Here is a 26,783-nt window from a genome sequence, read left to right on the forward strand (position 1 = left end):
TCAGCCTTTCCTCCTAAATCTGTTCACTGCCCTTTCTCCATAGTAATTTGTATACCACCACAGGTATGTCATTTTAAAAGGTTTAAAACAGTAAGTCAAATATTTGGACATGGAGAAAACAAAAGTTAAAAGGTAGCTGATAAAAAAATCAGCTGTCCATAATTTAATAAGGACTTGTAACGGTTGTAGGTTGGGGTGGTAATTCCTCACTAGTTCCTTGTGGATGTCTACCTTCGAACGGAGTAGCCACATTTGAGCACAGGAGGGCGGTACGAGCGCCGAATTGAACCAGAACTAGCTGTACTAAGCAGACAGAAAAAAGAAACTGGCTAGGTGATAGCAAAAGAGCTTTGAACATCGAGCTGGCGAGAAGGTAGAGGAGAAAAGTGGAACGCCACCACGGATTTTTTGTGGGATAAACGTACAGGGCTCGCTGCTAAAACGGTAAACACCGTGTTTATTTAAATAAGCTACATAGCGATTCTGCAGTTAGCGCGGCTGCTAGCGTAAGTAGCAAGTTAGCTTGTCGAACGTAGCTAAGTTAAGATGGCGGTCAAATTATTTACATTAGCTAGTTGCTAGCAGTGCATGCTAATAGATACTACGTCGCTTGTTGATTAGTTACTTCTCTCCTGGCTTTGAAATGTTGGTGCTGTTAGTAAATGGGCTGGAGTGTTAAAGATGCTTAATTTTACTAATCCATGCAGAGATTAACGACCTTAACGGTAATTTAGCCTTACGTTTAACGAGTGTTGCATCGTCTTGGAATGTGTGTAAACAGCATAGGCAACGCTTAATGAGTAGCCACGACCAATTTATTAACTTGGCATTTACTTGTGCTTTCACTCTGCGTTGGATAAAGCTCAACTGAACTCATTTGCTCTAATAATTACTTCTGACTACAGTGCTAATGGCTTTGCAATGGTTTGATGCACCGCTGTGTGGTTTGGGGGTTGTCAAGTTTATTATGGTCATGCAACAGGGTTATTATAGCTATATCATCTCATTTGAACGCTGTTCTTCTTATTTTCAGTATTTTCAGACCCGTTGCAATAGTTTTGCGCATAGTTTTAGGTCCTTTGGAAAATTTTGTTGCCTTTTTAGGCATGAAGGAAAGTTGAACTGTTGTTCTGAGGGTGGCCTCCTATATAACCACGTTTACAGAAATGTCTAGTTCTAGGTTAAGGGTAGTTTAATTAAACAGTAAAAATAATATTTACACTTGTCATGCAGTTGAACGTATGATGCTAAAAGTGCCTGTTTCCAAGTTGACAATAAAGTTTGTTATGAAATTGTCTTTTTACTTTCAATTTAAATTCTTAAAACATAACGACAGTTAAATCAGGGAACCCAGAAGACTCGCGAGACTTCTGGATTGTGCGGAGTTCAAATTACTTAAGGTTTAATACGTTTTTATTGGCGAAAGGTCAAAAAATAAAAAGTAAAGGGAGTATTGTTCAGTAAGGTAACACCGATTTTTGCTTTGTGAACCCATATGTGGAAAAGCTGTGCTGATATACACAGTCCTGATTTGAGCCTTTGGGGAATAACTCTGAACTTTACGGTATTGTGGGGGGGGTCTGTAATTATACACGAGAAACGTGCAGGTATTTAGTCCCTCAAATCCCATGAGTTTGGCAGTGATCAGCTGCTCCAATAATTTGAATGTAAGGAGTGACTTTCCTTAAACATATTTTGGTACTCTGTGCTAATTTGTTTCCTTTTTACACCAGATGCCTCACACAAGACGATACTCGTCCTCGGAAAGAGACAGTCGAGCCAGCTACCAGGATCGTTACAGAGACCGAGACAGAGGGCGAAGACATCGACACAGAAGAACGCCGACTTACTCCTCCAGCAGTGACAGAGAAAGAGACCGAGACAGGAGGGGACGTGGACACAGACAGGAAGGAAGCTATGTACGGTCACGGAGGTGCGTTATGGTCAAATTAGCTTGGGCTTTTACTCTTTCATGTTATATTTAACCCTCTTTCACTTTATTATTGGTTGCCAGTCCTAAGGTTTCAGGATATTTCTCTGCTCACTTATTCAGTCGCAGCTATGACAATCGGTCAGTGGAACAACGACCGTTTGACAGAAGATACTGCGAGGGATACAGACGGTTTGATCAGAGCAGAGAACGCGACAGAGACAGGGAGCCACATGGAGCAGCCGAAAGTTACTATCCACGTGACTTCTCGCCGAACATGTACGACTACAGACGCGGCCGTGAGAGGGAGCGTGAACAAGAAGAGTCGTACCGGAGGAAAGGCAGCAGGCGTAAGCACAAACGAAGGCGGCGTAGAACCAGGTCCTATAGCGCATCCTCCTCGGTGAGTACAGCCAGACCTGAGTTTGTGCTTTAAGTCTTCATCCTCTACCTCCACCTCCTGTTTCTTTCACTCAGCTCTCTCTGCCTCTGTCCTGTCCTAACCTTTTCTTTACAGCCCCTAGATTTGGTAAGTAGTAAAACCTTTATGATTTATTTTTGTTCTGTCACAGGGGTTTTATTATATTTGTGAATAGGTGGGTTTGGCTCTAATTGGCTCTTTTTTTTTCAAAAATTCTTTCTCCTTTTTATGGTAGAGCATTTTCATTTTTATACAGACACTTTTTAGTACTTCAGCCACTATTTTGTCACCGATAATTGTTACTGTAATTTATTACTTTATTTTTTTTTATTCATAAGAGGGCAGAAAGCCTTGTGATTTTTGTTTTGGCTCTTGCAATTATTATTATTATTTTTTTTTTTAATGATGAAAAAAGTGAAAATGTTCTGCCAACCATAGTGCATTAGATTTTTATTAAAATTTATTGGCATTTAAAATGAGTTGGCTCTAGTTATTTCTTTTTGTGTGGGGTGTGGTTAATCACACCTGTTAAGTATTATTATGAACATAAATGAGGAAAAGGTTTGAATTTGATGTAGTATAACTGCTGGGATTATCTTTAAAGAAGTCCTGCTTGAATGTTTATGGCGTTGTTATTTTATCTTTCATCTTGTTGCAAAGTTTTGAAGTAGTTATATATATTATTGTTTTAATTGGTTGTTGCGTTGATGAATGGATGTGCCAGTTGCTTCCTTGTTTGTAAGCAGCTGTGGTTTAAAGGTAGGGGGGCGGGAGAGGAGCAGAGGACAACATGTGATCTTTGACTTGTTCCCTTGCACTATATCCCTATCGTTATATATTTCCTTCACGTGGTGTCATGCGTGAATCGCCCAATGACCATGAAACCCACCTACAACCACAACTACATCAACTACCACCCTCCTCCTCCCTCCTCATCCACCTGTGCCACCTGACGCCGTGGCTGCGGCTGCCCCTGAAACCCCCCCTGTCCCCTTCGGTCGTGTTGTGACCTGCTGATGGCCGTTTGGGTGTGAATACAGCGGAGCAACAGCCGGACGCGTGCACTGAGTGTGAGGGACGACGAGGAAGGGCACCTGATCTGTCGGAGTGGGGACGTCCTGCAAGAGAGATGTACTCACTGCCACTACTCTATCGTAACCCTTCTCCATATGAGTATTAAAGCATAGAGCATTTACATGACATGGGGAGTGCCTGATGATCATGATCATGATGATGATGATGCCGTGCTAGAATGCTCTTCGCTCTAGCTGAAATAGCAGGGTGGATTGCAAGAATGTTGAAGATTTTAGGAGGGACTTTAGATACAATCTGCTTTTTTTTTTTTTTTTTTTTTTTTTTTTTCTAAGATTTTTAAGCTGTGGAGCATTTCCTTTATGTTTCACAGGTTATTTGACTTTCCTAAACTTAGAAATCCAATTTGCAGCTGTTTGTTTATGTTGCGCTTTAGCTTACAACTCAGTTACAGTTTTAAATCTGTAACTTAAGCTAGATGTTTTTCACTCGGATGGTTTCAGGGTCACATCACTTATTTAGCAAATTTCACTAAGGTTAGAACAACCAGTGCACATTTTAAGACTTTCTTTACATTAAACGCTTCATTTGAGAATGATTACAATACATATTATTTTTAATGTTTCAAGTTTATACAGCATTTGTATCGTTTTGGGCAAAGACAAAAGGATGCACTCTAATAGGTTCAATGACTGCAAATTGGTAATCAAAGGAAGGGAGTGCTTTATGTTTGCCCCCTTTGGTTTACATCATAACACCATTTAGTTACCATAGCCTTACGCGCAACGTTTTAAGCCTGCCAGACTCAGTAGGCAGCAATTCGGAAAGGGGATGGGCGCTAGCACTGATTCGCCTGTCTACACTTTTGCATTGTGTATTCCTGCACGAGTCCACATTTCTAATGCTTCTTTTTTTCCCCCCCCCCCCGCTCTCCCTCTCTTGTTTTTTTTTCTCTTTGTACTGTGTTGCAGATGAGATTGTCAGCACTTTGGGGGAAGGCACCTTTGGCAGGGTGATGCGGTGCATTGACCATCGCAGGTGTGTGACCTCTCAGTCTCTGGGTGTCTTAGTAGTTCATTAGGGAATTGTTGTTTCCTCAGCAACAAGAAACAAAAGCCTCTCCGTGCATGTTTTGGGCTGTGATATTAGGATACATCAGAGGTGTTTAACCCATTTTTAGTACATGGGCAACATGCAGCCTGTATTGAGCAGGGTGGACCAGTACCGGTATTGCATAAAACCCTCTGTAGGAGAAAGAAACTACCTCTCTAAATGTCTTTTATTTATGGTTACAGCCACATGTATTTTGGGAAAAAAATAGCCTTTTCTATCCATTTTGCCTTGACCTTTGAAAAACTCATGCCAGGGTGAAGGTTTTTGAGAAGTTTGTTTCTACTTTTACATGTGAATAAGGAAAACTGATTTCCAGGCTGTGCACCTTTATTTTCTTTTTTTGATGTCTCACTGTGTTATTGTTTGTAGGCTTTTGATTGGCCAGAATTTCTTCAGAGATAGTGATGATGAACAGCCTGAAATTTCATAAGAAAAATAATTAGTCTTAAATTATCGCTATGTCTGTTGCTGTACCTGTGCAATACAATTTACGGACCACTGTGAATCAATGACAGCACAAAGGATTTACATAGTTTTTTTTTTTATTAAGGTAAACAGTGTTTTATGTTTCAAGTAACTTGTTGAGATTGTTCATTATCGGTAATTTTAGAGTCACATTATCACACCAGACATGGCAGAAAGACATTTCTGATTTTAATTCTGGTTCTGTTCACCACATTGTGATGTATACTGAAAATCAGCTCAAGAGTATTTTAGTCCCCTGTGACTGTGAGCCCCTCATGTGAACAGGGGCTATTTGTGCTTCTCTCCCTGCGGAAGATTTATTTTGTTGTGACAGAGCTAGAAATGTCCATCAGTTCATGTTCATGCCCAGGGCCTTAAGATCGTGATGTACCGTCGTTATGGGTTAATGTCTTCCAACCAGCTGGAACTGCTGCAGTGACTTTTCATATATATATATATATATATATATATATATATATATATATATATATATATATATATATTTTTTTTTTTTTTTTTTCCCCCGTCCTATAAATAACTTGATAATTGGAGCCTTTGCTCTCATAGCCAGGCGGTTAACTACTCTGTCTTGAATCTATAAATAAACAAGTGCTAGTGTTTAGCATTCAGGGCTGCACACAGGGATTACATAAAAAAAAAAAAATTAAGGCATGTTGTGTGTTTCATCACGCTAGTGTTTGTATTCATAATCTCTTGTGTTTTACAGGGGAGGAGCCCACGTTGCTCTGAAAATTATCAAGAATGTGGAGAAATACAAGGAAGCAGCTCGCTTGGAGATCAATGTACTGGAGAAGATCAATGAAAAGGATCCGGATAACAAATTGTGAGTTCTGACTCAGTCATACGGCACTGTGGTTAAACCTGTATTGCTTAGTGTCTTGTGTTCACTCCGAGGTTTAAGCTGGTTTACGTGATTGAAGTGAATTTGTCAGCTCACTCCCTGAACCTCCCATGCTTTGTCTGTCTTGCAGTTTATGTGTACAGATGTATGACTGGTTTGACTACCACGGTCACATGTGCATCTCCTTTGAGCTGCTAGCTCTGAGCACCTTTGACTTTCTGAAGGAAAACAACTACCTGCCCTACTCAATTGGTCACGTCAGACACATGGCCTACCAAATCTGTCTTGCTGTGAAATGTAAGTTGTATCTTTATGGTCTGTGAAATTTACAGATAAATTGGATGGGAATTAGGAATACTGTGAAAAGGGAAGACATTGATTCTTATAACTTGAGCTGTAATTTAGCTTTTGACTTGATGATTATACTTGTTCAAATCATCTGGTGTTTGTGGTAGACATTTACCACAGGAGGGCATCATAGCAAAAAGGGTGTTGGCCCCACTGACTTATCAAGTTTGTCTTTAGTAAATAAAAGCTACATATCCTCACCAAGCCCTTTAACTTGTTTACTGTTGTTAATGTTCTCATTTTGGTTTTACTGAGATATTCTAGTAGTGCTTTTCTGATGCTTTTCTATTAGTATTATGATTAGTATTATATGTTGTAATAAATGGTGAGTAGACAGTTTGTATAAAGTGATGCAAGGTAACTGACAATTTTGAATAACTTAATCAGTGAAGGTTGCTTTTTACCTCCGTAGTTCTCCACGACAATAAGCTGACACATACAGACCTCAAGCCTGAGAACATCCTGTTTGTCAACTCAGACTTCACCATGTCCTACAACGTAGAGAAGGTAAGAGTCAAGGAAAACAGTTTAAAAAAACAAAACAAAAACCCAACAGTCATATTTGTTTATAGGCAGGTTGGTTCCAAAACTCAAGGGCTACTTTTTGTTCATTTTACATATGAAGAAAAAAAAAGTTTTTTATGAAAATGTATCACCTTTCTTGTAGGTGGAGGAAAGTTTTCCTGTTACTTATTGCTGGCAGTTATGATGAATAGATATGAAAACACGTGTTGCTATATTTTAAGGGGAAAAAAAGCTAAGCTTCTCTACTGCAGATTTACTCCTGAGAGAAAGATGGGCATTTCTGAAAAACATGCGTGTCATCTTCCAGAAACGAGAGGAGCGGACTGTTAAGAGCACGGCAGTACGCGTGGTGGACTTTGGCAGTGCCACATTTGACCACGAGCACCACAGCACCATTGTGTCCACGCGGCATTACCGTGCCCCTGAGGTCATATTAGGTGAGAACTGCTATAGATGTGCAGTAGATGGTTTTGTGATTATATCCACAAATCTTTGGCCCAGTCACATGAGCAGCTGTGGCTTTTTCAGTTGACACAATATGCTTTGCCTGGAAGACCAAAAGTTTGCTTTGAAGTTATTTTAAAAAGCAAACAAACAAAAAAAAGAGAAACGGGTTCAAACAGGCACAGGCTGATTGCTCTGTTAGGAAAAGCAAATGGGATTTATGATATGTGATATTCAAGTATGTGAAATATTCACTTTTACACAAGTGTATCATCAGTGGTACAATAAGTATCTACTGAAAGCAGTTTATGCTGAGATAAATTGGGGCTGGTTGATGTAAGGAGTGCAAAATGACTCGCATCAAAAACAAATTGGATCATTTGAATGTTTTTTGTGTGACTTCAGCAAGCATGCGAATCCTTTCCAGTGTGCATGTTGCTTTAAACTCAATAATGTACTGATAAGTAATTGATGATAAAAGATCAACTGACTGTAACATAATGTTGTTCAAAAACACGTTCCCGGGCATTATAAGTGGGAGATAGAAACAGAGATTGTGCTGATATATAATTTCTGGTCTGTTAATGACCAAATGACCAAAAACACACTTTGGTGACGGTGCAAACGAAAAACTTTTGGAGGAAAAGAAACCCTTTAAACAGGAAGAAATCTCTGGCAGAACCAGGCTTGATACTCAATATTCACAGTTACCTGGTCCAGCCCCAAGTTATATGCTTTGTCAAAAAGGAAAGTTTTAAGCCTAAACTTAGAAGTAGAGAGTGTGTGTGTCTGTCTTTCCTGTTAAATTCATTCCCAGTCATCACTGCAAACACTGAGTGAATCTGGCCAGAAATGGATGTAAATTAAAACGTGGCTGGTTGTGGGAAGCTTACAATCACAAGGTGGTAATCCTGTCCTCTTGTAATCCTGTGGTGGTTTAGTGTACTTATACTTTTGTGTTTCAGAGCTGGGCTGGAGTCATCCCTGCGATGTGTGGAGCATTGGCTGTATCCTGTTTGAGTACTACTTGGGCTTCACTTTGTTTCAGGTACACGGCAGCACACAGTTTGTTTCAGCAGAATACGCCTTTTATTTACTTTTTGTAAACTGATTTATTTGCTGAAATCTCAACTATTAGTTAAAGCTCTAATGTAAATGGGTCCTTGTAAATGCAAGTGTACAATTATTCAGTGCTGGTAAGAATGAACCCTTGCCACTGGTGAGCTCTCTAAAACCGAAGACACCATATGCAACAGCAGAACCTGAAGTAGTTAAATTCTGATTATCTACTGAATCACTCGCTTCCTTTCTGTGTGAGTCTTTTCCCCTCTCATTCTTGCTTATCTTATATTTTTTGCAGACTCATGACAACAGGGAACATTTGGCTATGATGGAAAGAATCCTGGGACCAGTGCCCTCCAGGATGATTCGTAAAACTCGGTAAGAGAACATAAAAACACAAGTAAAGGAAAAAATGTGAAAAAATTAAAAATGTGCCTGATGCAAACATATTTTTAAAGCAACATTTTAAACTAATCTTACTCTCTCAGGAAGCAGAAATACTTCTATCGTGGTCGTCTTGATTGGGATGAGAGCTCCTCAGCGGGAAAATATGTTAGAGAAAACTGCAAACCATTACGGGTAAGTGGAGTGAGTGAGAAGGGCATGAATTTGATGATTAGTGGGGATGAAAAGTTCCCTGTATGATGCAACAGATGTTTCTTGTATTTCATGTTGGAGTTTTTTTTTTTTTTTTTTTATTGCCACTAATTTCCACTTTTTTTCTTTTTCTTTTTTTTTTCCCCTTCTTTCAGCGATATCTGCTGTCCGAGGCGGAAGAGCACCACCAGCTGTTTGACCTCATCGAAAGCATGTTGGAGTATGAGCCCTCCAAGAGGCTTGCACTGGCTGACTCTCTAAAACACCCTTTCTTTGAGAACTTAGGGATCAGTGAGGCTGCAGGCACCAAGAGCTGGGAGGGCAACCGGGACATCAGCCGGTGACCCACAACCCTCCAAAGACTGAATGATGAAGGGTTTACAGTCCTTTCTGTGTGGAGCAGTGGGAACTGTTGAATAAATTGGGGCCTCATCTGTCATTAAAGCATGGACACCTTAACTTCTCGCTCCTCTGGCGTCAATCTCTGTAGCCACAAGAGGCATGTTTTTGCAGCAGAGACTGAAAATAAGCCACAGAAGATGTGGGGGAAAGAGTGAAGTCTTTTCTAGTTCTCACCTCGGCAGAGGCAAAAAAAAATCTTTAAATGGAAGATTGTTTGTATCCAAAGTAGCCCACTATGCAGCTCCTGTCTTCCTTTAGACTTCTGAAACACCTTCCACCCTTCTTTCTGTTTACCTGTTATTTTAACCAGCATGTAAAGAAAATAAGGAAATGCTACCAGAGTCTGTCATCAAAAAAAGAATCAGCTTTGGAGATGAAAAAGTCTTCCGATTCTGAGGTGAAAGGAAAGGGTAAAAAAAGGAGACATGGAGAAGAGATTCTGTTATACAAACATCTGATCATTCAAATTGGAAAGTATTGCAAACATCTGTGGCAGAGGCAAGTGTCTCAACTTCTTGTCTACGTTGTTAATTAAAGACCTGCACATAGACTTCTTGTTTTATAAAAGAAATGTCCCCTATATGGAGAATCTGCCATAAATTAGTGGGTTTATTACTATTCACCAGTAATGTAAGAAGATAATAATGACGGGACACTCCCCCTACATGGGTCTTTGCTGCCTCTCTTATATGATAAATATGTTGTCATGCAATGATTTCTGGGTGTGAGAGTGTGTGTCTGTTGGATGGAGTGGGCGACGCGTTTATGTTTTGCTCAGTGGTTTACGTAAGCATTAGTTGTGGGAACATTCCCACTCATTCAAACTCCAATAACTGCCTTTTCCATGTTTGACATTTTTAGACCTGACGTCTCTCTATCGAGGTTAAGCACACAGCCCCTGTTGATGGTATTTATTATGAGTTCTTCTAGGTCATAGTCCCCACCGCCAACCTGTACATGACTTGTTTTTTTTGTATGAAATTAAAGCGTATAAAACTGTATATATGTATTATTGTGTAGAATTAAAGTCCTCCTTGCCAAAGGCTTCTGGTTTCCGCTGTGTCCGTTTGGGCCTGTGATAAAATTAAAGGTGGTTACCATTTCTGTTTCTTACCTCAGCGATGCCTCTGCTGGATGACCTGCGTAGCTGTCACACAGGTCTTTGGATGCTTGAGTGAACAAAAGGAAAATGGTGAGTATTATTTTCTAATTTGAAGTAATTTCTTTAAATCTTTCACATTTTTACTGCAAACTGTCTCTTGGATTCCACTGGCACTAAAAGCTTTCATCTTAATTGAGATGCATGCGATTCATTCATATCAGATTTTATCATTTGCACATTTTACCACCTGCATTTTCAGATTACTGAAGTCTGATTTTATAGCAAATTATTCTGGGGCACTCTTCTCTGGATCATCAGCCACACTTTAGACTATCACTAGAGTCAGGGTCTTTTTAAGTGTATTCTTTTTTTTTTTTTAAATGGGATAATTTTCATCCTGGTTTCCAAGTATCTTAACTGTTTAATAGTTTTAGGCATTTTGCATACACTGATAAAATAAAAATAAAAAATCCCTAATGACAGGGTTTTTTGGCAGCGACTGTCGGATGTTTTTCCTCCACCAGTCCTATCCTGTTAACTAATCTCTCTGTCATTACCCTTTTAAATCTACGCTCAGCTGTCACCTCCTGAGGAGCAGAAGAGAGCTGAGCACAAGATCTGTTGCAACAGGTGTATAGATGGATCGTCATGTAGACTTCCCCACCTGTCAGTACTTTTATTAGTACTTTTATTAACCTCGCTGTCCCCATTCTTTCTCAAACAACAGCAGACCGAATAGAAACCCTGCTATGCATTAACCTTAAGAGAAAATGATAAAACTGAATCTGTTTAATTGAAACTGTGCTTGACTGACATACAAAGATGTGGGATGTAGGTTTTCTGGTCATTTTCTCACGTTTTCTAACAACCTGAGGAATGTCCAGTTCTTTGTGTTAAATGTAAAAACCTTCATATGCAGAATGGAAATAATCTGTATGGTAGAAATGCACTCTTGTAGCATCAAACACAGGTGATTCATGGTGGTGTGGGCAGGCTGAGACTGTCTGAAATTCCACACTAATATAGTATTTAGTATGCTTCAATAATGAGAGTCTTACCCTTAATATGTGTATATAATTGCAGTGTGTAGCAGTACTTTAAATGCATACCCTTTCCAGGTAAATATTAGAGTATGTGGCACTGGATACTACACTAGCGTATAAATCTATAAAAGCAGTGCAGCAGTAACAGGATTTAAGAGGCACAGCTGGCAGCTCAATCTTTATGGTAAATCTTTATAGTGTTTAAAAATAAGGTGCCAATTTGTTAATGATTGCTTGGTCTCGCACAGGTTGTTGGATAACCATTAACACGTGTTAATGGTTAAGTGACATGAACAGTAGTAAAAATATTGAGTATATAGTGCATGGTTTGGGATTTCAGACACTGTGAATGCTGTTTCTCTCTAGACCTGAATTTGTCTGAGTTCACTGTGAATGAAGCGAATCTGTGAATGAAATTGATCCTTCCAGTCAATGAAACTGTCTCGTCTTTGGGTAGAAGTCGTCCTCTGTGCGTCATAAAAGCGTCATCCTCCGCCTTCCACTTGATCAGCTCCCATCTGTCAGGCTTCCTCTGACCCTGTTTCCAAATAATTTCATCAGCTGCTAAAATTGACAATGAAAATTTTCAACTAAGTGTAGCTTAGTCGTCGTCAGTCCCCTGGATGTAAATTTTTTTAAGCATCTGTTTGCATGTGCAGATTTGTTTGCAGCTACTCTGTTGTTAATGAGATAAGCGACTGTTGCGTCCTCAGTTAATCCAATTTGGAGACCTGCAAGGTCATCAGTCAAATCCACATAAGAGCAGAGCGCTGCGGAGCGGAGGTGTCTACAGGTACACAAGCTGAAGTGCTGGCAGCAGAGCATTAAATGGATCCTTTGCTTTACAGCTTTGACAAATGATATCATCAGCCCATTGTGTCTACAGGAGAACGCACAAAGGTCAGTCATTGTTTCTTTAAACCATGTGCAACATGTTTTGTAAAATTGTGACTTTAGGGTGTCTCTTTTTGATGGACACAGACAAAGACTTTTCCAAATAAAGGATGGATAGTATTTTTTTTCTTTTCTTTTTTTTAAAATTTCATTATAGAGGTATTAAAGTTTTCTCTGCTTGTACTTTTTATTTGCAGATTACAGTCTCCAATAAAAGCCTCACTTCTGCTGAATATTTATCCCAAACAAAGAGGCGCACCTTCATGCTGATATTGCCTTAAATACTCGGAAAAGTCTACCTGATAAATCAAGCGACATCTACAAACGGCGCAAATGGATTCCTTAATGTCACTGGGCGCTCCCCTGAAGCAGTTCACCAGCTGTGTGTCGGGGAAAAGCACCGCCAAGAGGGGCGCCGGGAGGAGCCAGTCTGTCTGCAGAAGCAGCTTCACCCGCAGGAGGAGCTTCAGCAGGAGGAGAAGCGTTCCCTGCAACAGCCAAAAAGTGCCAGACTCCTGGCTCAGAGCTTACCGGGATGAACTGAAGAGGGAAAGGTAAAAATAAATAAATAAATTAAACAGAAGCATTCATGTGATTGATTGAATTTCAGTTTTTAATGTGGTTTTGCCAGGGTGTGTGGAGTTTTTCACGATCACTTTTAGCTTTCTTTGCAATACAATAAACAAGAGTTAGAGTTGCTGTTGTATTTTAAGAAAACAATGATTTTCAGTTACTATCTTGTCATCAAGCTAAGACTCTTGGCCAGACAGACCTGGCTTAGTGAGGATAAGACTCTTCCTCACATGAATAAGCTCCTCGCCCATGTGCCACGCTAAATGTTGCTCTTTGCTGTTTGCCAAAGGAAACGTCAGCAAGCCATGCTGGCCAAGAAGAACGCTGAAAGGGCTGTCAGGAAAACTCAGTTCAGGAGCCATCACTGCCTCCCACGGGTAAGTGAGCAGCTACATTCAAATGCTACTGACTTATCAGCGTGTCATTATCTAACCTGAACACCTGTGCCTGCAGCAGAGCAACGCTTCCAGGAGGAAACCGACCCCGGCCAAGGACGACTCCTTCTTTGGAGCCTTTCAGGGCCTCAGTCTGGATGGATTGATGGGGGCTACTAATGCATCCCCTGCTGTGACGGCGCCTGGTGCAGGTGCAGGAGATCAGTGCAAAGTCATGTGAGATGGGACGCGTAAAGACGTTTAGATTTTTTCCAATGAGCCGCATGCTTTTGCAAATTTTTCTGCAAATGAGACTGGATGGAGAAAATGAGACTGGCTCTCACCATGTAACCCAAGAGGACGGGAAACATTTATATTACTCTGTATTTTCTGAAGTATTCTTTTTCCTTTGGCAGACAATGCTGCTTCTTATTTTGATGTTTGTTTTACAAATTATAGACTGTAGCTATCACCATTGTTTCATGATGTTTGCTGAGTACAACTGCAAAGAAAACTGAATTATTAAACTTTTATTTTATTTTCCCACTGTTCATTTTCAGTCTTTTTTTTTTTTTTTTCATTTTGTCCTTAAAAAAGCCAAAACAGAAACTAAGCAGTTTTTTAAAATTTATTTTCTCCAAAACATAACTTGGGAGTAAAATGGTGAGCTGCTTAAATTTACATTATGAATACACAGAAGACATGCACAGAAATGTAGGTTCTCAACAAGAATGCCTGTTCCAACAACACATTTGTAAATTTGTATCCAGTTGATATTCTACTTATAAAAGGAATCAATGACAGCCAGATAATAAGAAGCATAGATGCCACATAGCTTATAGATATCTGTATCCCATAATCTAGTTATTTCACTTTTTTCTGCAAGTTTTAACAGTTTTGGAGACCACAGTGAAGTAGGCTTGTTAAGACAAAGATTTATTAAAAAACAAAACAAAACAAGGAGAACAAGAAAGCAAATGACAGCAAACCATGCTTCCACCCTCTGTCACACGAATGGAAGATGCATCATTTCTTTATTAACCGGGGCAGGTATGATCTCCAGCTCCACATCATAAATATGTACATTAGAAAAGCCAAGTACAAAACTACAGCTGTCGGGGTCGGGATGTTGTCCTACGACACAATGCTGATGGCTGTGATGATGATTACACAGATGACCGCAGACAACAAGGAGAGGACACACAGAAGTGTTTCTTTCATTTAAACAGTGGATTTTAATTGAGTGAAGTCCAGTTTTACATCATTCCCTCTGTTCCATTTTGACTTTAGGGGGCTTTAGGAAGGACCTGTTCTTCTTCTCTTTGCTTTTTCCTTTGGCCTGGAAGTTCCTCCAGCTGTCCACACGTCCATCTCTTGTTTCCTGAAGAAAATAAAAATATTATTTTTCAATTAATAAATCCAAATAGCACAGTCATCGTGTTTCTATTTACAGATGCGTAACAACTGGCATACAAGAACGCACCTCAAAGTTTTTCTGCCACTCTCGCTGTCGCTTAGCGTTCTCTGCTGCCTCGATTTCTTCTTCTCTCGCCCTTTTCCTGGTAAATTGAGAGAAATCCAGGATGTTATGAATGAAAACATTCTCTGTTTCTAAAACAAACTACCAAGTGGTAAAGACGGGTGAATGTTTTAGTCATACAGAGCAGCAACCAAGTTCTTAAAAATCCCACCAATTACCTTTCATGCATTTCCTTTGCTTCCCTCTCCTTTCTCTTGATTTCCAGCTCTGCAAACAGCTTCATGGTCTGTTTGTACACTGCTTGCTTGAACTGGAGAGAAAGAAAAATAAAAAACACATATATGATATGAAGTACAGTAGTTAGCTCTGTTTCCTCATAGCAAGAAGGTCCCAAGTACTAAACCAGGGCTGACACGTTTGCATGTTAGGTTAGGTTAACTGGCAATTCTGAACTAACTGTGAATTCAGCTGTTCCCTTTAGCAATCACCACAGTGGATCATTTACCTCTATTCCTATTATCCTCTGTCACATAAAGCCTTCACTACTTCCACAAATCTTTTCTGTGCTCATCCCTCTTGTCTGGCAACTCTATCTTCAATCCAGTATATTTACTACCCCTCCTCTGCACATGTCCAAACCAACTGAGCCTTGCCTCTCTAATTTTGTCTCCAAACTGCTCAACCCGAGCCGTCCCTCTGATCTACTTGTTTCTAATCCTGTCTATTCTGGTCCTCTGGACGTCTTTTTGTCAGTGCTTTTTCATACATCATAGGAGATCTCGCTACCATCTTGAAAGCCTTCCTTTTCATCCTTCTGTCACAAATCACCCCCTCTACTCTGCTCTTCACCATTCTGTTACTTTAAATACCTGTGATCATCTATCTAAACTCATTCACCTTCACTGCCTTTTGGTAACACTGCTGGGCATTTATTCAAAGTACTTTAATTTCAATGGTGTCTGCCACATAAAAACTACACGCATCAGTCAAATCAGATTTAAAAAATAAAGGTTTACAGAGTTTGCCCCAAAATATTGTTTTTTAAAAGCCTCTCCCCCCTATTAAGTTACACTTTGTGGAGGTACAGAAATTATTTTACTGCTACAATATAACCTGCATTATTAACATTGCATTAATAATATATCCTACAGCATTGATATTGCATTAAAGATGTTTATTAAAGCTATTGCCACCATATTAACCTTTTTATTACAGGTGCAGCTATAATTATTTTATACACATTGCATGTTTGTGCTCATTCAGAGTTGATGCTCAGTCTATTAAAGAAGGTTTTACACAACAGATATGTCTTCACAATCTATGTGTGATGCTGTGTGTGATGATGTGATGCTGCATACTCCTGAGGAAGGAGTGTGTGTGTTTTAATAAACTCATTGTTTGATTGCACTCTTCTGGGCCTCTGTTGGTTTGTTTCATTGCTCAACATTTATTGAATTCGGGACAACTTACTTCAATGTCTTTCCTGGAGCAAAATTCTGCTATTGGTTTGCAGTGCTAGCACGATCCCTCTTTTTTACATCTTGCTAGTCCAGTAATTTGTGATAAAGACAGAACTATTCTTCACATGCCTTCCCTTTAAAACATTGTGGTTCTGAAATTACAATAAAATTATAATAAAAGTCTCAGTACCTCAGTAGAACTTACCATTTCGGGATCATCTTCCTCTACATCCAGTGGTTTCCCTTCTTTCTTCAACTGTTTCCTTTTCTCTTTTACCTTTAAAATATAAAGAAACATCGCATTAAAAAAGTCCAGATAATGAAACTGAGTAACATGGAAAGGGGGGGGGGGGGGGGGGGGGCATTAGATATTTTGTTTTCATGGTGGAAAATACTCACCATATGCTCCACATATTCCTTTCCTGCATGAATCACATCTAAGGCTCTCTTCTTCTGCTCTGGATCCAGTAAGAGTTTGTATGCCTTGTCCACAGCTGGACATAGTATAACATTAAGGCTCGATTACAGAGTGGTTTTAATGTAAGATTAGCAGATAACTGTATCACAGAGGCTCTAACAAAGTCAAATTGTTGTTTTCATACTTTTTATTTTAATTTGTACAAAAACAACAATGAGACAGAAACTGGTTTTTAGGTTTTGTTTTTTTTCCTCCAGAGTTTATTGAGTGTCCAAATAGCCAATAAAACCCATTTTAATTAACTTGGAGCTGTACAAAAATACAAGCCAATAAGTGATGTACGTGAGAATTGTTACCTTCGAACGCTTTCTGCGCTCTGTCTGGATCGCCCTGATTTTTGTCTGGATGGACCAAAATGGACAACTGCCAAGTAAAAGAGATTTAAAATTAAAAACAAAAACAGCATTGCAAAGAACACGCCATGTCTGTAAAAATGAGGTCACTGAAAAGCCTCTCCTCCATAACACTTCCTTACCGCCCGAAACCTTTTCTTCAGTTCATCATCTGTTGCCTCTGGATCAATTTGCAGAACCTGAAAGAGATTTGAAATCGACAATTGTTAATAGCGTTGGATCTCATAGCATTGATACATCATAAGCAGTTAGAGCTTTGAAAAATATAATAACTCTTGGGTTCTGTTATTAGGCTTTGGAAAAGTTTGTCCCTGACAGGTAACTTTGGTCAATCACAGATCCTTTCAGATTGGCTGAGTGAGTAGTATGAGGAATCAAAATTATTGCACAGAATGAAGGAAGACTGTCACTTAAAAAAAACATGATTTGATTCCTAAGATCAGCACAACATTTAAAAGGGTACATTTTAAAATTGTTTCCTCTTCTTTGATTTAGGTCTAATAAGATACAGATATGAAAATAATAAGGAAGCATCAAGTATAAATATCAATTACATAAGTTCCTAAAAGCTATATACATTATTGCAGTTCCTTTGTTAATTAGAAGTGAAGTGTGAATGAATTATTAAAAATGCTACATACATACATTGATAGGTAGCATATTTAACAATGATAATAATAATTAAAAACAAAACAAAAACGACACCATTAGTGCACTAGGTTACCTCAAAAGGGTTGAGATTGAAGTATGATGCGCCAGGTCTGAGCAGTCTGTCAATCTGCTGCTTGGAGGTTAACACAGAGTCTCGCTTCTCGATCTGCTTCACCTTTAAAAATGAATAGCAGCAAAACAAAACAGTGAAAAACTTCACAATGCAAAGGTCCTGGCAAACAAGGCTTCCGGAATACATTTTTATTTTCTTCTGAATTATGTCAGCCAGCTCCGAAGAATGAAATACGAAGAACGAGAAGGATGCTCTTAATTTTTTCAGGAAGCTATCCTCATTAAATAAATACAGGTCAACATGTACACTGACCCAGCAGCAGCTTCATAAAAGGCCCGCCAACGCAGTAACTCCTATTAAGCAAGCCATAGTTTAGGTAACATGGCTTGTAGTACTAGCTGCTGATAATAATGAATAAAATAAGCCCAAATAACAGTGTTTTTTTTCGTACTAACAGAAGACTGAAGCTGCTCACAAACATCTCGTTTAACGTTAGCTTCTCGTTAGCTGATGTCAGCAGGCCTCGTAGGTGATAAACGCGGTAATCGCTCAATAACCGGCTTCAGTCGGTGCAAAGACAGCAACCGATACTTTAAAGTGAATAATCTAACTTTAAATCTGCTTTACCTCAGTGTAAAAATTTTGAAATAATTCATCCGACACATTATGCACAGAAGACTCTCCCTCGGCGGTCGCCATCTTCGCTCGGGTTTACATGTGACGTCGTGACATCACGTGACTACAGATTAAAAATAAACCTACGTAACGTAAGCACACGTTTTATAACAATTTTAAATATTGAAAAAATATGAAAGTGAATGAATGTGCTGGGTTAGAAAGGTTTAAAGTTTTTCAAATTAAAAACATTGCATTGGCATGTTTTGACATGACAGGAACTAGAAGACTTTACTTCCGCTTCGACGTTTTTTTAACCAACATTTAACATTTAGCGACGAAGGATTACAAACAGCGGTCACTCCTTCACGACGCTTTGCTAAAATCTTTAAGCTGCTGCAGGACTCTGTTGTAACACGTCTTCAGCCTTTTTTCCCAAACCAGCCCCCACTGTCGTTCACATCTGCGTATTCAATGTATCACACTTGACTGAACGTCTAAGAATATATACTTATAAGTGCCATGGTGCAGACATCCTGTGTGACTTATGCAATATTTATTTAAACGTTTAAGGCATGAAATTTCCTTTGCTTAGGTCAACTTTGTGCTTCCTGTATTTATTTGTATTGAGTGATGTGAGGCAGTGAGTTGAGTACAGTCAGCTTGATTGGCTGAGGTCTACAGTGAGCCACATATGCCCACTCTCCTATTGCCCATTTCCACTGGTTTGACTGGAAATGTGCTATGAGACAGTCAGCTATAGTTTACTGCACTCAGTGATTTCTAATGAGATCTCAGAAATGCTGTAGTGGTATAATATTGTGTTTATACAAAAGAAAAAAAATATGCACACACAAAGCTGCAAATTTATTTGTGCAATAACATGTCTCAAACAGTCCGATACATAGATCGTTCCCTCTTCCAGCAGTAAATCTTTGAGCTGGATGAATGAGCAGTGGCAGCCTACTAGGCGGAGCCAAAGGCCTCTGATGGAGCTGTGGGTCACGTGTCCATCTTTTTCTTCGATTTCTGTCCAAAGACAAAAAAAAAAGGACATGTTTTTATTTATTTAAAAATCAAGCGCTATAAAATCTTCACATCTCTGATGCATAACATTGCTCCAGCTGAGAAGGGGATCATTTATACGATTACTACATTGCAAAACTTTCTGACCTCTGACTTCTGTTGAGCCTAACGTTGCTGATGTGCCCCCCTGGGTTCTGGACCTCTGCACCTTCCTCATCTTGTGGTATGTGGTTTATCATCAGGGATAGCAGTCCCTAGAAAACATACACAAAAAGCTTGCTAAAAGAAATCCTGGTTGATCGATTTTTAAACATTAACCATCAAACCCTGCACATGACTGTAGAGAGTCATATGATGCTCATTTATAAAATCCACAAAATCCATAACTTTATATATTTTTATTCTGAAAACCTTATAAGACTTACTTGCTCTGGGAAGTTTAGAACTAGGACATCCAACATTGTTTTAAAACATGAACTAACCTAAAAATAAAATCATATTTAGTCTTTCTGAGTATTACTTGATAATGAACAATCTTACCAATCAGTCCTTTCCATTTCTGTGAACCCATTCACATGGATGGGGGCAGGTCCTTTACTGCCTGGTGACAAGAGGCAACATATAAAGACACAGTTCTGACATGAGAGGCTGTTATGGAAACTCCAGCATTTGCAGGCACTTTAATCAAAATGTGTGTGTGTCAGTAACTAGCTCTACATCCCCGGCTTACCTGTGAAACACAAATAATGTAGCCCTTCTACTGCCATCTTGTGGCGGTAAAGGGTAAAGACATCAGTTTAGAGGTGCAGCCTTTGTTTAAACACAGGCCAGTCTCACAGATGTTTAAGTTAGCAGCTCAAAATCGGATTGAATAAATATGAAAAGTAACTTCTCTAGTAAATATGGACCCCCTAATTAACACCCATTCAGCTCTGAAAATAGCCAATAAGTGCAGCATCGGCAAAGGAAACAATGCACCACTGGTAGTGCTGGTGCAGAGCTGCTACCTCTAGTGGCACAGAAGGGGAAAAGTGTCCATTCCGCACCCACCGCCCAAATTAAAGAACGCGTGGAGACAACAGACGATTTTGGTGCAGTAAGCTGAGACAGGCAGCAGGTGTTTTGCATATTTTTAGGTTTACAAATGCTTACCAAATTCCTTGGCTGGCTGCCCTTCTGGCTGTTTAATCAGTCTAAATTTGTGCACGACTCCCATTGACCTTTAGATGAAAAATTGACATTATAATTGTGAATGAAGTACCCATTATTCCCATGTTCTCTAAACCCCAGAAATCTGCCGGTTTGAATTATTATTTTCAATGATTCTTCAATCAATTTTTGATTCTTCTTGATAGCCTGGAAAAGAGGAGAGAGAGAAAAAAAAAAATCACCCCCCCCCAAAAAAAAAAAAAACCCAAGGAAAAAAACGTTGATTCACAGCAGAGTATATTAGCAAAGAGATGATAAAAGCATAGTGTATAATTAGGGCTAGTGTTTCTCCAGTGATTACAATTAGCTAGAGAAGAGGAGACAGTACTCTGTGCAAGGCTAGCTCACCCTTGAGTACCGTTCAGGTGAGTTCCTCATTCTAGCGGTGCCGCTCTCAATGCTTCTCCACCTAGGCAGGTTGGAATAAGAGGACAGACACATGAAACAAAATACAATGACACCATGGTACCAAAACGCAATGGCTAAAAGAAACAAAACAAAAAGTTTTCTAAACAGATCCTGACAGGTGATCGCTTGCTATAGCTGGAGGTGCGTTTTAGGAAATTTGGATGGTCAGATCCTTGGGGTCTTCAAAAGGAGAGAAAAAGACGATGAGATGATGTGCAGATTTTGGAAATTAGCTGCAGAAAATCCATTCCAAGTCAAATGTGTTGCTCTAAATGTTGTAAGGAGGTCAGTATCAGGACCACAGACGTGTGAATAATTTTTTTTCTACTATTATCCAAAACTGTCCTTGTCTTGAAAGTTTGTGGATACAGAGCTTAAGTTTCATAAGATGTCAGCCCTAAAAAAAGAGGGGAAAAAACAAAACACTGGAGCTGGGAGGTGCTGGAAATTTACACCTGTGAAAATCCTGTGTTAGCTACCCACTGCTCTCCAATTATTAAATGTTATACCGGTCAATAAAAAGCTCAATAAGCATTTGCATTATTTTCACAAGAGTAAATTGCTTTCCATCTTCTCGTCATAAACGACAGCATTAAGTGACGGTAGGCTGGTTGTTCACCGTTTGACAGACAGGAACAATCTTGGGTAATTGCAAGGAGTCCAATTTACAGTGCGGTCCCTTTAATTGTTGCTGCAACATTCACAACATGAATTCAGTGTGCAGGATATTACTGCAGTCTGAAGAATAAGGAATACAAAAAATAAATCCTGCTTTTGTATCATCCAGACACCTTTCGAATTCTCGTCCCGTTGTCTGACTGCGCAATTTCAGTCGTTTGTGATTAACCTTTGAGAGAGAAAGAATTTGACTTGGAAAAGAAGATATTCATCCAAATGAGAGAATTGAGATTAAAAATCAAATCAAATACTGAATGACAACACGGAATTTGAGTATCTGACAATTGACTGATGCTCAGCTGAGTTTTATTGAAACGGAACAAACGTAAAAGTTATAAATACAAAGAACATCAGAGAACAAACTGCTATGGCTCTTAAGGTAAGCCAAACCAAATTCTACTGGGCAAGTTTAAAGAAAACATAGGAAGTTATGGTATCAGTTTAAAAAACAAAAAAACACAATTTGTCTATATCTAGAAACGCTAGGCATACACTTTAAACATTACAAAACTTTGATTTTTCTTCCTTCCTGTGGATTCTTTTCTCCACCGTTGCAAAAACAAAAAGAAAAAAAAAATGACGTAAGAAAGCTCTACCATATGCATTTATTTACAAGCAAGTCCCTAAAGCAACTATGAGAAACCACAAATAAAGGGAGTACAAGAAGGAGAAGGGAGGAAAGGGGCATGGACAGAAACTTCCTGCAAGGCAATATTCATTATTTAATGTTGTCTCAGACTTTTTGAGAAGGAAATGTCCACTTTTTTTCTTTTTGTGTGTGTAAATGTTCATTGTTGGCTTTAAAAAGAACCAGGAACAAAAAGTAACAATAAAAGCGTTTTTTGAGTGTTTTTCTTTTTTTAAAGACACGTGTCCCAATGTAACCGTAGGAGTAGGAAATGATTCACCACAACGGTTACGTTCATTTCTTCAGCCAAAAGGCTTTCCAGCCAATCATCTTGAGCCAATTCTGGGGTCTGTCCATTTATTTTTATTTTTTCTGAGATATATACAGATTTTTTTTTTCCACGAAGGATGAAGAATAAAAAGTCAATCAAAAACATTGTGGCCAATCTCCTGTTTGTTTTTTTGTTTTTTTATTGTTGTTTTTCTTTTTTTTTTCTCTTTTCTTTTTTTTTTGTTGCCAAATACCTTTTGGTGCATCTACTTCCACTGTTGCCCATAAGAATCCTGTGAAAACTCCATGGTGTCATTACTGTAACCATAGTTACCAGAATAGTCGGCCCCTTGCTGCAGGGGCTGCTGGGCGATGGGCTGGGACCCCCAGTTCTGTTGGTTGTTGGTCTGGCGGCGCTTGGAGTCAGGCTGGTTAAACACGTCTGCCTTCCTCTTTCCGCCGACGTTGCCGCCGCGATTGCCCCTGGCCCCGCGAGGACCGCGGCCCCTCTGAGGCTGGAAAGGGGCACCTCGCCCTCCTCGGCCACCCCTCGGACCACCGAGGGGTGGCCCTCTTTGGGCGTAGCCACCCCGGCCTCGTGTCGGTGGAGCTCCACGAGCCCTGGGAGGAGGTGGACCTCCCCTGCTGGGACGAGTACCACGGCCCCTCATGGTGTACACGTCTTCGTAGCCGTAGTAAGGGTCTTCATAGCCACCACGGTAGTCATGATAGTCGTAGCCATAGTAGTCATCGTAGTAGTCATCATAGCCATAGTAATCAGGTGGATAGGCATAGCCCCCTCGGCCACCACGGCCCCTGCCTCGGCCCGGCGGAGGCATGCGTGGAGGTGGATAGTAGTAGTAGTCATCATACCTGGAAAGAAGAAGATATCACTTCAAGCAGTTGATTCCTTAAATGAGAAGACGTCAGCTGACCAGTCAGATGTCTCAGACTCACCCCGCATTTCTGGTAGTCTGCCGAGCTGCTTGGCGCTCTTTCCTCTTCTTGTCTGGGGGCTTTGCCAAGACAATCTCAATTTCTTCTCCTCCCAGTTCCTTCCCATTCATCTCCTCCATTGCCTAATCAAACAAAACAATCAGTTTCTCATAAAAGAAACTCACGGAATCGTCACACAAGCAAAAAGGTTTGGCCAAAGCACGAGAAACTCACCTTTACGGCAGCATCCCTCTCTTCAAAATGGACAAAAGCGTAGTCTTTCAATTTCTTCACTCGTTCCAGCTTTCCAAACTGGGAAAAGGTCTTTTCAAGAAGCTCCTCAGTCACTGCTGTTGCCAGCTTCCTCACAAAGAGCACCTTTACCTGTAACAACAGAGGAAACAGTATGTTTGTCGCACTGGAATGCAGAGCATGCCTGATGTGTATTAAACAATGGGACACTAAAATCACTAACCTTAGCCATGACCTCTGGGTCTGGTTCAGCTACAGGGTCAGCCCACTCCACAGTGACCGGGTTCCCCCACACTTTGACCTTGCCGCTCATCAGGCGACGGCGAGCCTGTGCCGCGGACTTGTGGTCCTCATACTCGAGGAAACAGAAACCACGGTTCTTTTTCTTGTCATCCGGCTGATGATACAATATCACCTCTTGGAGACCCTCTGTGAGGTAAACAATAACATCTGACTTTCACAACCATTGTTGTGTGTGTTTATCAATCATTTTTAAGCACTGATAATTTGTTTAAATGAGTCTCTAAGAAACAAAAACCTGCATGTTAGAAACAAACCTGTCACTTTGCCAAAGTCTTCCAATATACTTTCTCTTGTTTTGTTCTTTGGAATCGATCCGACAAACAGGCGATTGTTTGCAACAGATATACAAACTCCCAAGTACTTGCCAGGGCGGATTTCATGGTTATCACACTGTAAAAAACAACAACAAAAAAACCCCAGACAAGTTAACAAATGAGTGAAATGAGCTGAAAATACTGTGAAGCACAAGTTATTACACTTTCTAATAAGTAAACCTTTAAGTCTATTTCTCCTCAAGCTGTTAAAATATGGACTGATATTTCCCGCGACATTACTTACAAGCTTCACAGCCTTCTGTGCATCATCCTTATTGCAGTATGTGATGAAGGCATAACCTCTGTTCTGACCAGATAAAGGGTCCATCATTAACCTGAGGTCCCAGATGGGACCAGCAGACTCAAAGAGCGGCACCAGCTCATCTTCATACAAATCCCTGGGGATTTTTCCAACAAAAACCTGAGGAGAGGACAGAGGGGAAAGAAATGTGAGAGAGCGTAATGATTTGCAAAACATTACGCTTTTAGTCTTTATGAATGACATTTAGCTTATATTTTCTCAATCTTACTCAAATAATAAAACCCAGCCTTGGAAATCATGACAGACAATTTTTTAATCTGTCAATCACTTCTCTACCTCAGTTCCACTGCCTGGATGAGTGCCTTTGAACACATCCTCAGGTGGAGGACCCCCATATTTTCTCTGGCCTGTAGTGACATCCAGGGTGTATCCTGTGCGCTCCAACAGGGCCTGAAACACACACACACACACACACACACAAAACAAACATTAACTGAACTGCGGCTGCAGAGGCGTGTTTATATGACATTCAATCTGACCCGCTACACAAAAGAGCTTAGCCAAATGACTTTGTTTACCTTTATTTTTGCCTCATCTGGGCCCTTGGTGGACTCTTGTACCTTACTTCCTTGTTTTTCTCTCTGCCTGTAGGTCTTCATAACTCCACAAAGGAAAGCACTTTTATTCTGCAATGAAAAACAAAATCAAATGAGATAATCAATTTGCAACAATTTGTGTCAAGTTAAAACTCCTGTCAAGGGCAAATAGACATGGGTCTATTCATTTTCTCCTATGTGGATACCTGTACGTGGGACAGGTCGCTCTCTTTGAACTGCTGCAGCACAGTAAGCGCTCCCTCCTCATTGAATTCCCGCAGTGCATCGATAGCCCTTTCATCCAGGTCAACGTATGCCACTAGGCCTACGGGTACAATGGACGTTCAGCATCAGGCTCAGCTACAGAAAAGCAGCTATACATTATTCTTTTAGTGGAAATAAACAAACAGCCACTCACCTGTCTGGAAGATATTATCTAGACTTTCAGCTACTTTCTGGGGCAGCCCAGCATCAAGGAGGGTCTGGTAGTTCTCTGTGTGTGTTGTGGTCACATCCATAGGCTCTTCCTCCTCCTTTGCCGGGGCAGAACTACCGTTTACCTCAGCAGCAGCCATTCTCCTTCAGCAGCAAAGCAAAGAAATACATTTTAATGGTTCTTTTTAAGAGTTTATTTTACTTAAAATCAGACCAATAAAAAGAAAGATCCACGATCCTAAACTACATTTCAATCTTTATGTATGTCATCAACTCAAGTGCAGTTAATCAAGTTGATTTACAAGCTTTATGTTTTCTATTTAATTACAAAAAAATAAAAAATAGGACTCACTGGAACTGTAGTTCTTATAAATGTAATTTAATAACTATAATTGGCGTCGACACGTTATAATGTACTGCACAACAACAACCTGGTCACTTCAAGAAAACACGTACAGCCTCAGTCCCGCCCCCCTTCACATGCAGCTTGCAAGCCAGCGAAATGAATGCTTTTCTTTTTATGTATTTACGTCCATATGTTTTTGACCCCACAACACCCTCTTCTACAAGTAGACAACGCTGGATAGATTTTACAGCATTTTTAGTCAAGAGGGATCCCCGAATACGTTATCTTGCCCTTGCGGAAAAAAACAAAACAATGATGATGGTTAGCTTTCTAGCTGGCTAACGAGCTTACATACGAAGGCCTCGCCGTGCAGAAAGACACCTTTCGCAAATCAAGTACACGCGCGCCCCGTACACGGGCAAACACACAGTTAGCGAAACTCACCAGAGCGAATCAGGAAACTAACTCCGACGGGTGTTAAAACGTGAAACGACTAGCCTATCGGACATACAAATAGTGTCTAAATGCGCGGAATATGTTTGAGTCTAACCCACGAGACAAATTTCCAGACAGATACGGTCTCGTCGTCGGCTCGCCGGAACAACGCCACTGCTTCGAAATCATCGCGAGATGTGGACGAAAACTCGCCGAGTATGTTCGTTTTGACAGGCCAGGCCGGGCGTGCTCGTATCGGACAACCTGAAGCTTATAGTAAGTTTAAGACGTATGCTTACCGCTTATAAGCAATGAAGTGAGCTGAGCTTAACGCCAACCAAACCAGGCGATAACCGGGGCCAAGCTCAAAAGGGCTTTGCAACTCAAA

At 40.1% G+C, this 26,783-nt stretch overlaps 3 protein-coding genes across 12 annotated transcripts; 1 reads left to right on the forward strand and 2 right to left on the reverse strand.

Annotated features, from left to right (window-relative positions):
- The first annotated feature begins 247 nt into the window (after window positions 1-247).
- clk2a (CDC-like kinase 2a) lies at window positions 248-13,730 on the forward strand. 4 transcript variants are annotated; one of them, XM_082521013.1, is made up of 17 exons: window positions 248-444; window positions 1,734-1,933; window positions 2,054-2,333; window positions 3,392-3,482; window positions 4,355-4,421; window positions 5,689-5,805; window positions 5,954-6,120; window positions 6,584-6,678; window positions 7,004-7,133; window positions 8,106-8,188; window positions 8,501-8,580; window positions 8,691-8,781; window positions 8,955-10,393; window positions 12,060-12,246; window positions 12,438-12,794; window positions 13,103-13,190; window positions 13,267-13,730. In XM_082521013.1, exons 2-13 carry the CDS (start codon window positions 1,734-1,736, stop codon window positions 9,141-9,143), a joined length of 1,590 nt encoding a protein of 529 aa, XP_082377139.1. In that variant the 5' UTR covers window positions 248-444; the 3' UTR covers window positions 9,144-10,393; window positions 12,060-12,246; window positions 12,438-12,794; window positions 13,103-13,190; window positions 13,267-13,730. The 4 variants fall into 4 exon arrangements, with proteins under 4 accessions (XP_082377139.1, XP_082377137.1, XP_082377138.1 ...); XM_082521011.1 differs by lacking the exon at window positions 248-444 and adding an exon at window positions 612-725; XM_082521012.1 differs by lacking the exon at window positions 248-444 and adding an exon at window positions 612-725 and having other exon boundaries at window positions 12,195-12,246.
- Window positions 13,731-13,801: 71 nt separating this feature from the next.
- Window positions 13,802-18,417, reverse strand: dnajc8 (DnaJ (Hsp40) homolog, subfamily C, member 8). The gene is made up of 9 exons (XM_082521026.1): window positions 18,310-18,417; window positions 17,683-17,784; window positions 17,081-17,137; window positions 16,902-16,968; window positions 16,527-16,621; window positions 16,333-16,404; window positions 14,886-14,977; window positions 14,671-14,746; window positions 13,802-14,568 (listed from the first exon to the last, which is right to left on the reverse strand). Exons 1-9 carry the CDS (start codon window positions 18,379-18,381, stop codon window positions 14,449-14,451), a joined length of 753 nt encoding a protein of 250 aa, XP_082377152.1. The 5' UTR covers window positions 18,382-18,417; the 3' UTR covers window positions 13,802-14,448.
- Window positions 18,418-19,151: 734 nt separating this feature from the next.
- LOC309698508 (heterogeneous nuclear ribonucleoprotein R) lies at window positions 19,152-26,568 on the reverse strand. 7 transcript variants are annotated; one of them, XM_082521009.1, is made up of 16 exons: window positions 26,405-26,568; window positions 25,598-25,758; window positions 25,386-25,504; window positions 25,162-25,269; window positions 24,920-25,033; window positions 24,566-24,742; window positions 24,262-24,397; window positions 23,928-24,133; window positions 23,687-23,836; window positions 23,474-23,595; window positions 22,851-23,389; window positions 20,881-20,941; window positions 20,476-20,543; window positions 19,864-19,924; window positions 19,471-19,577; window positions 19,152-19,326 (listed from the first exon to the last, which is right to left on the reverse strand). In XM_082521009.1, exons 2-12 carry the CDS (start codon window positions 25,752-25,754, stop codon window positions 20,907-20,909), a joined length of 1,863 nt encoding a protein of 620 aa, XP_082377135.1. In that variant the 5' UTR covers window positions 25,755-25,758; window positions 26,405-26,568; the 3' UTR covers window positions 19,152-19,326; window positions 19,471-19,577; window positions 19,864-19,924; window positions 20,476-20,543; window positions 20,881-20,906. The 7 variants fall into 7 exon arrangements, with proteins under 7 accessions (XP_082377135.1, XP_082377136.1, XP_082377133.1 ...); XM_082521010.1 differs by lacking the exon at window positions 20,476-20,543; XM_082521007.1 differs by having other exon boundaries at window positions 19,864-20,543.
- Between the last annotated feature and the right edge of the window lie 215 nt (window positions 26,569-26,783).

This window comes from Aulonocara stuartgranti (genome assembly GCF_965226115.1).
Source record: "Aulonocara stuartgranti genome assembly, chromosome: 22".
Taxonomy (NCBI): Eukaryota; Metazoa; Chordata; class Actinopteri; order Cichliformes; family Cichlidae; genus Aulonocara; species Aulonocara stuartgranti.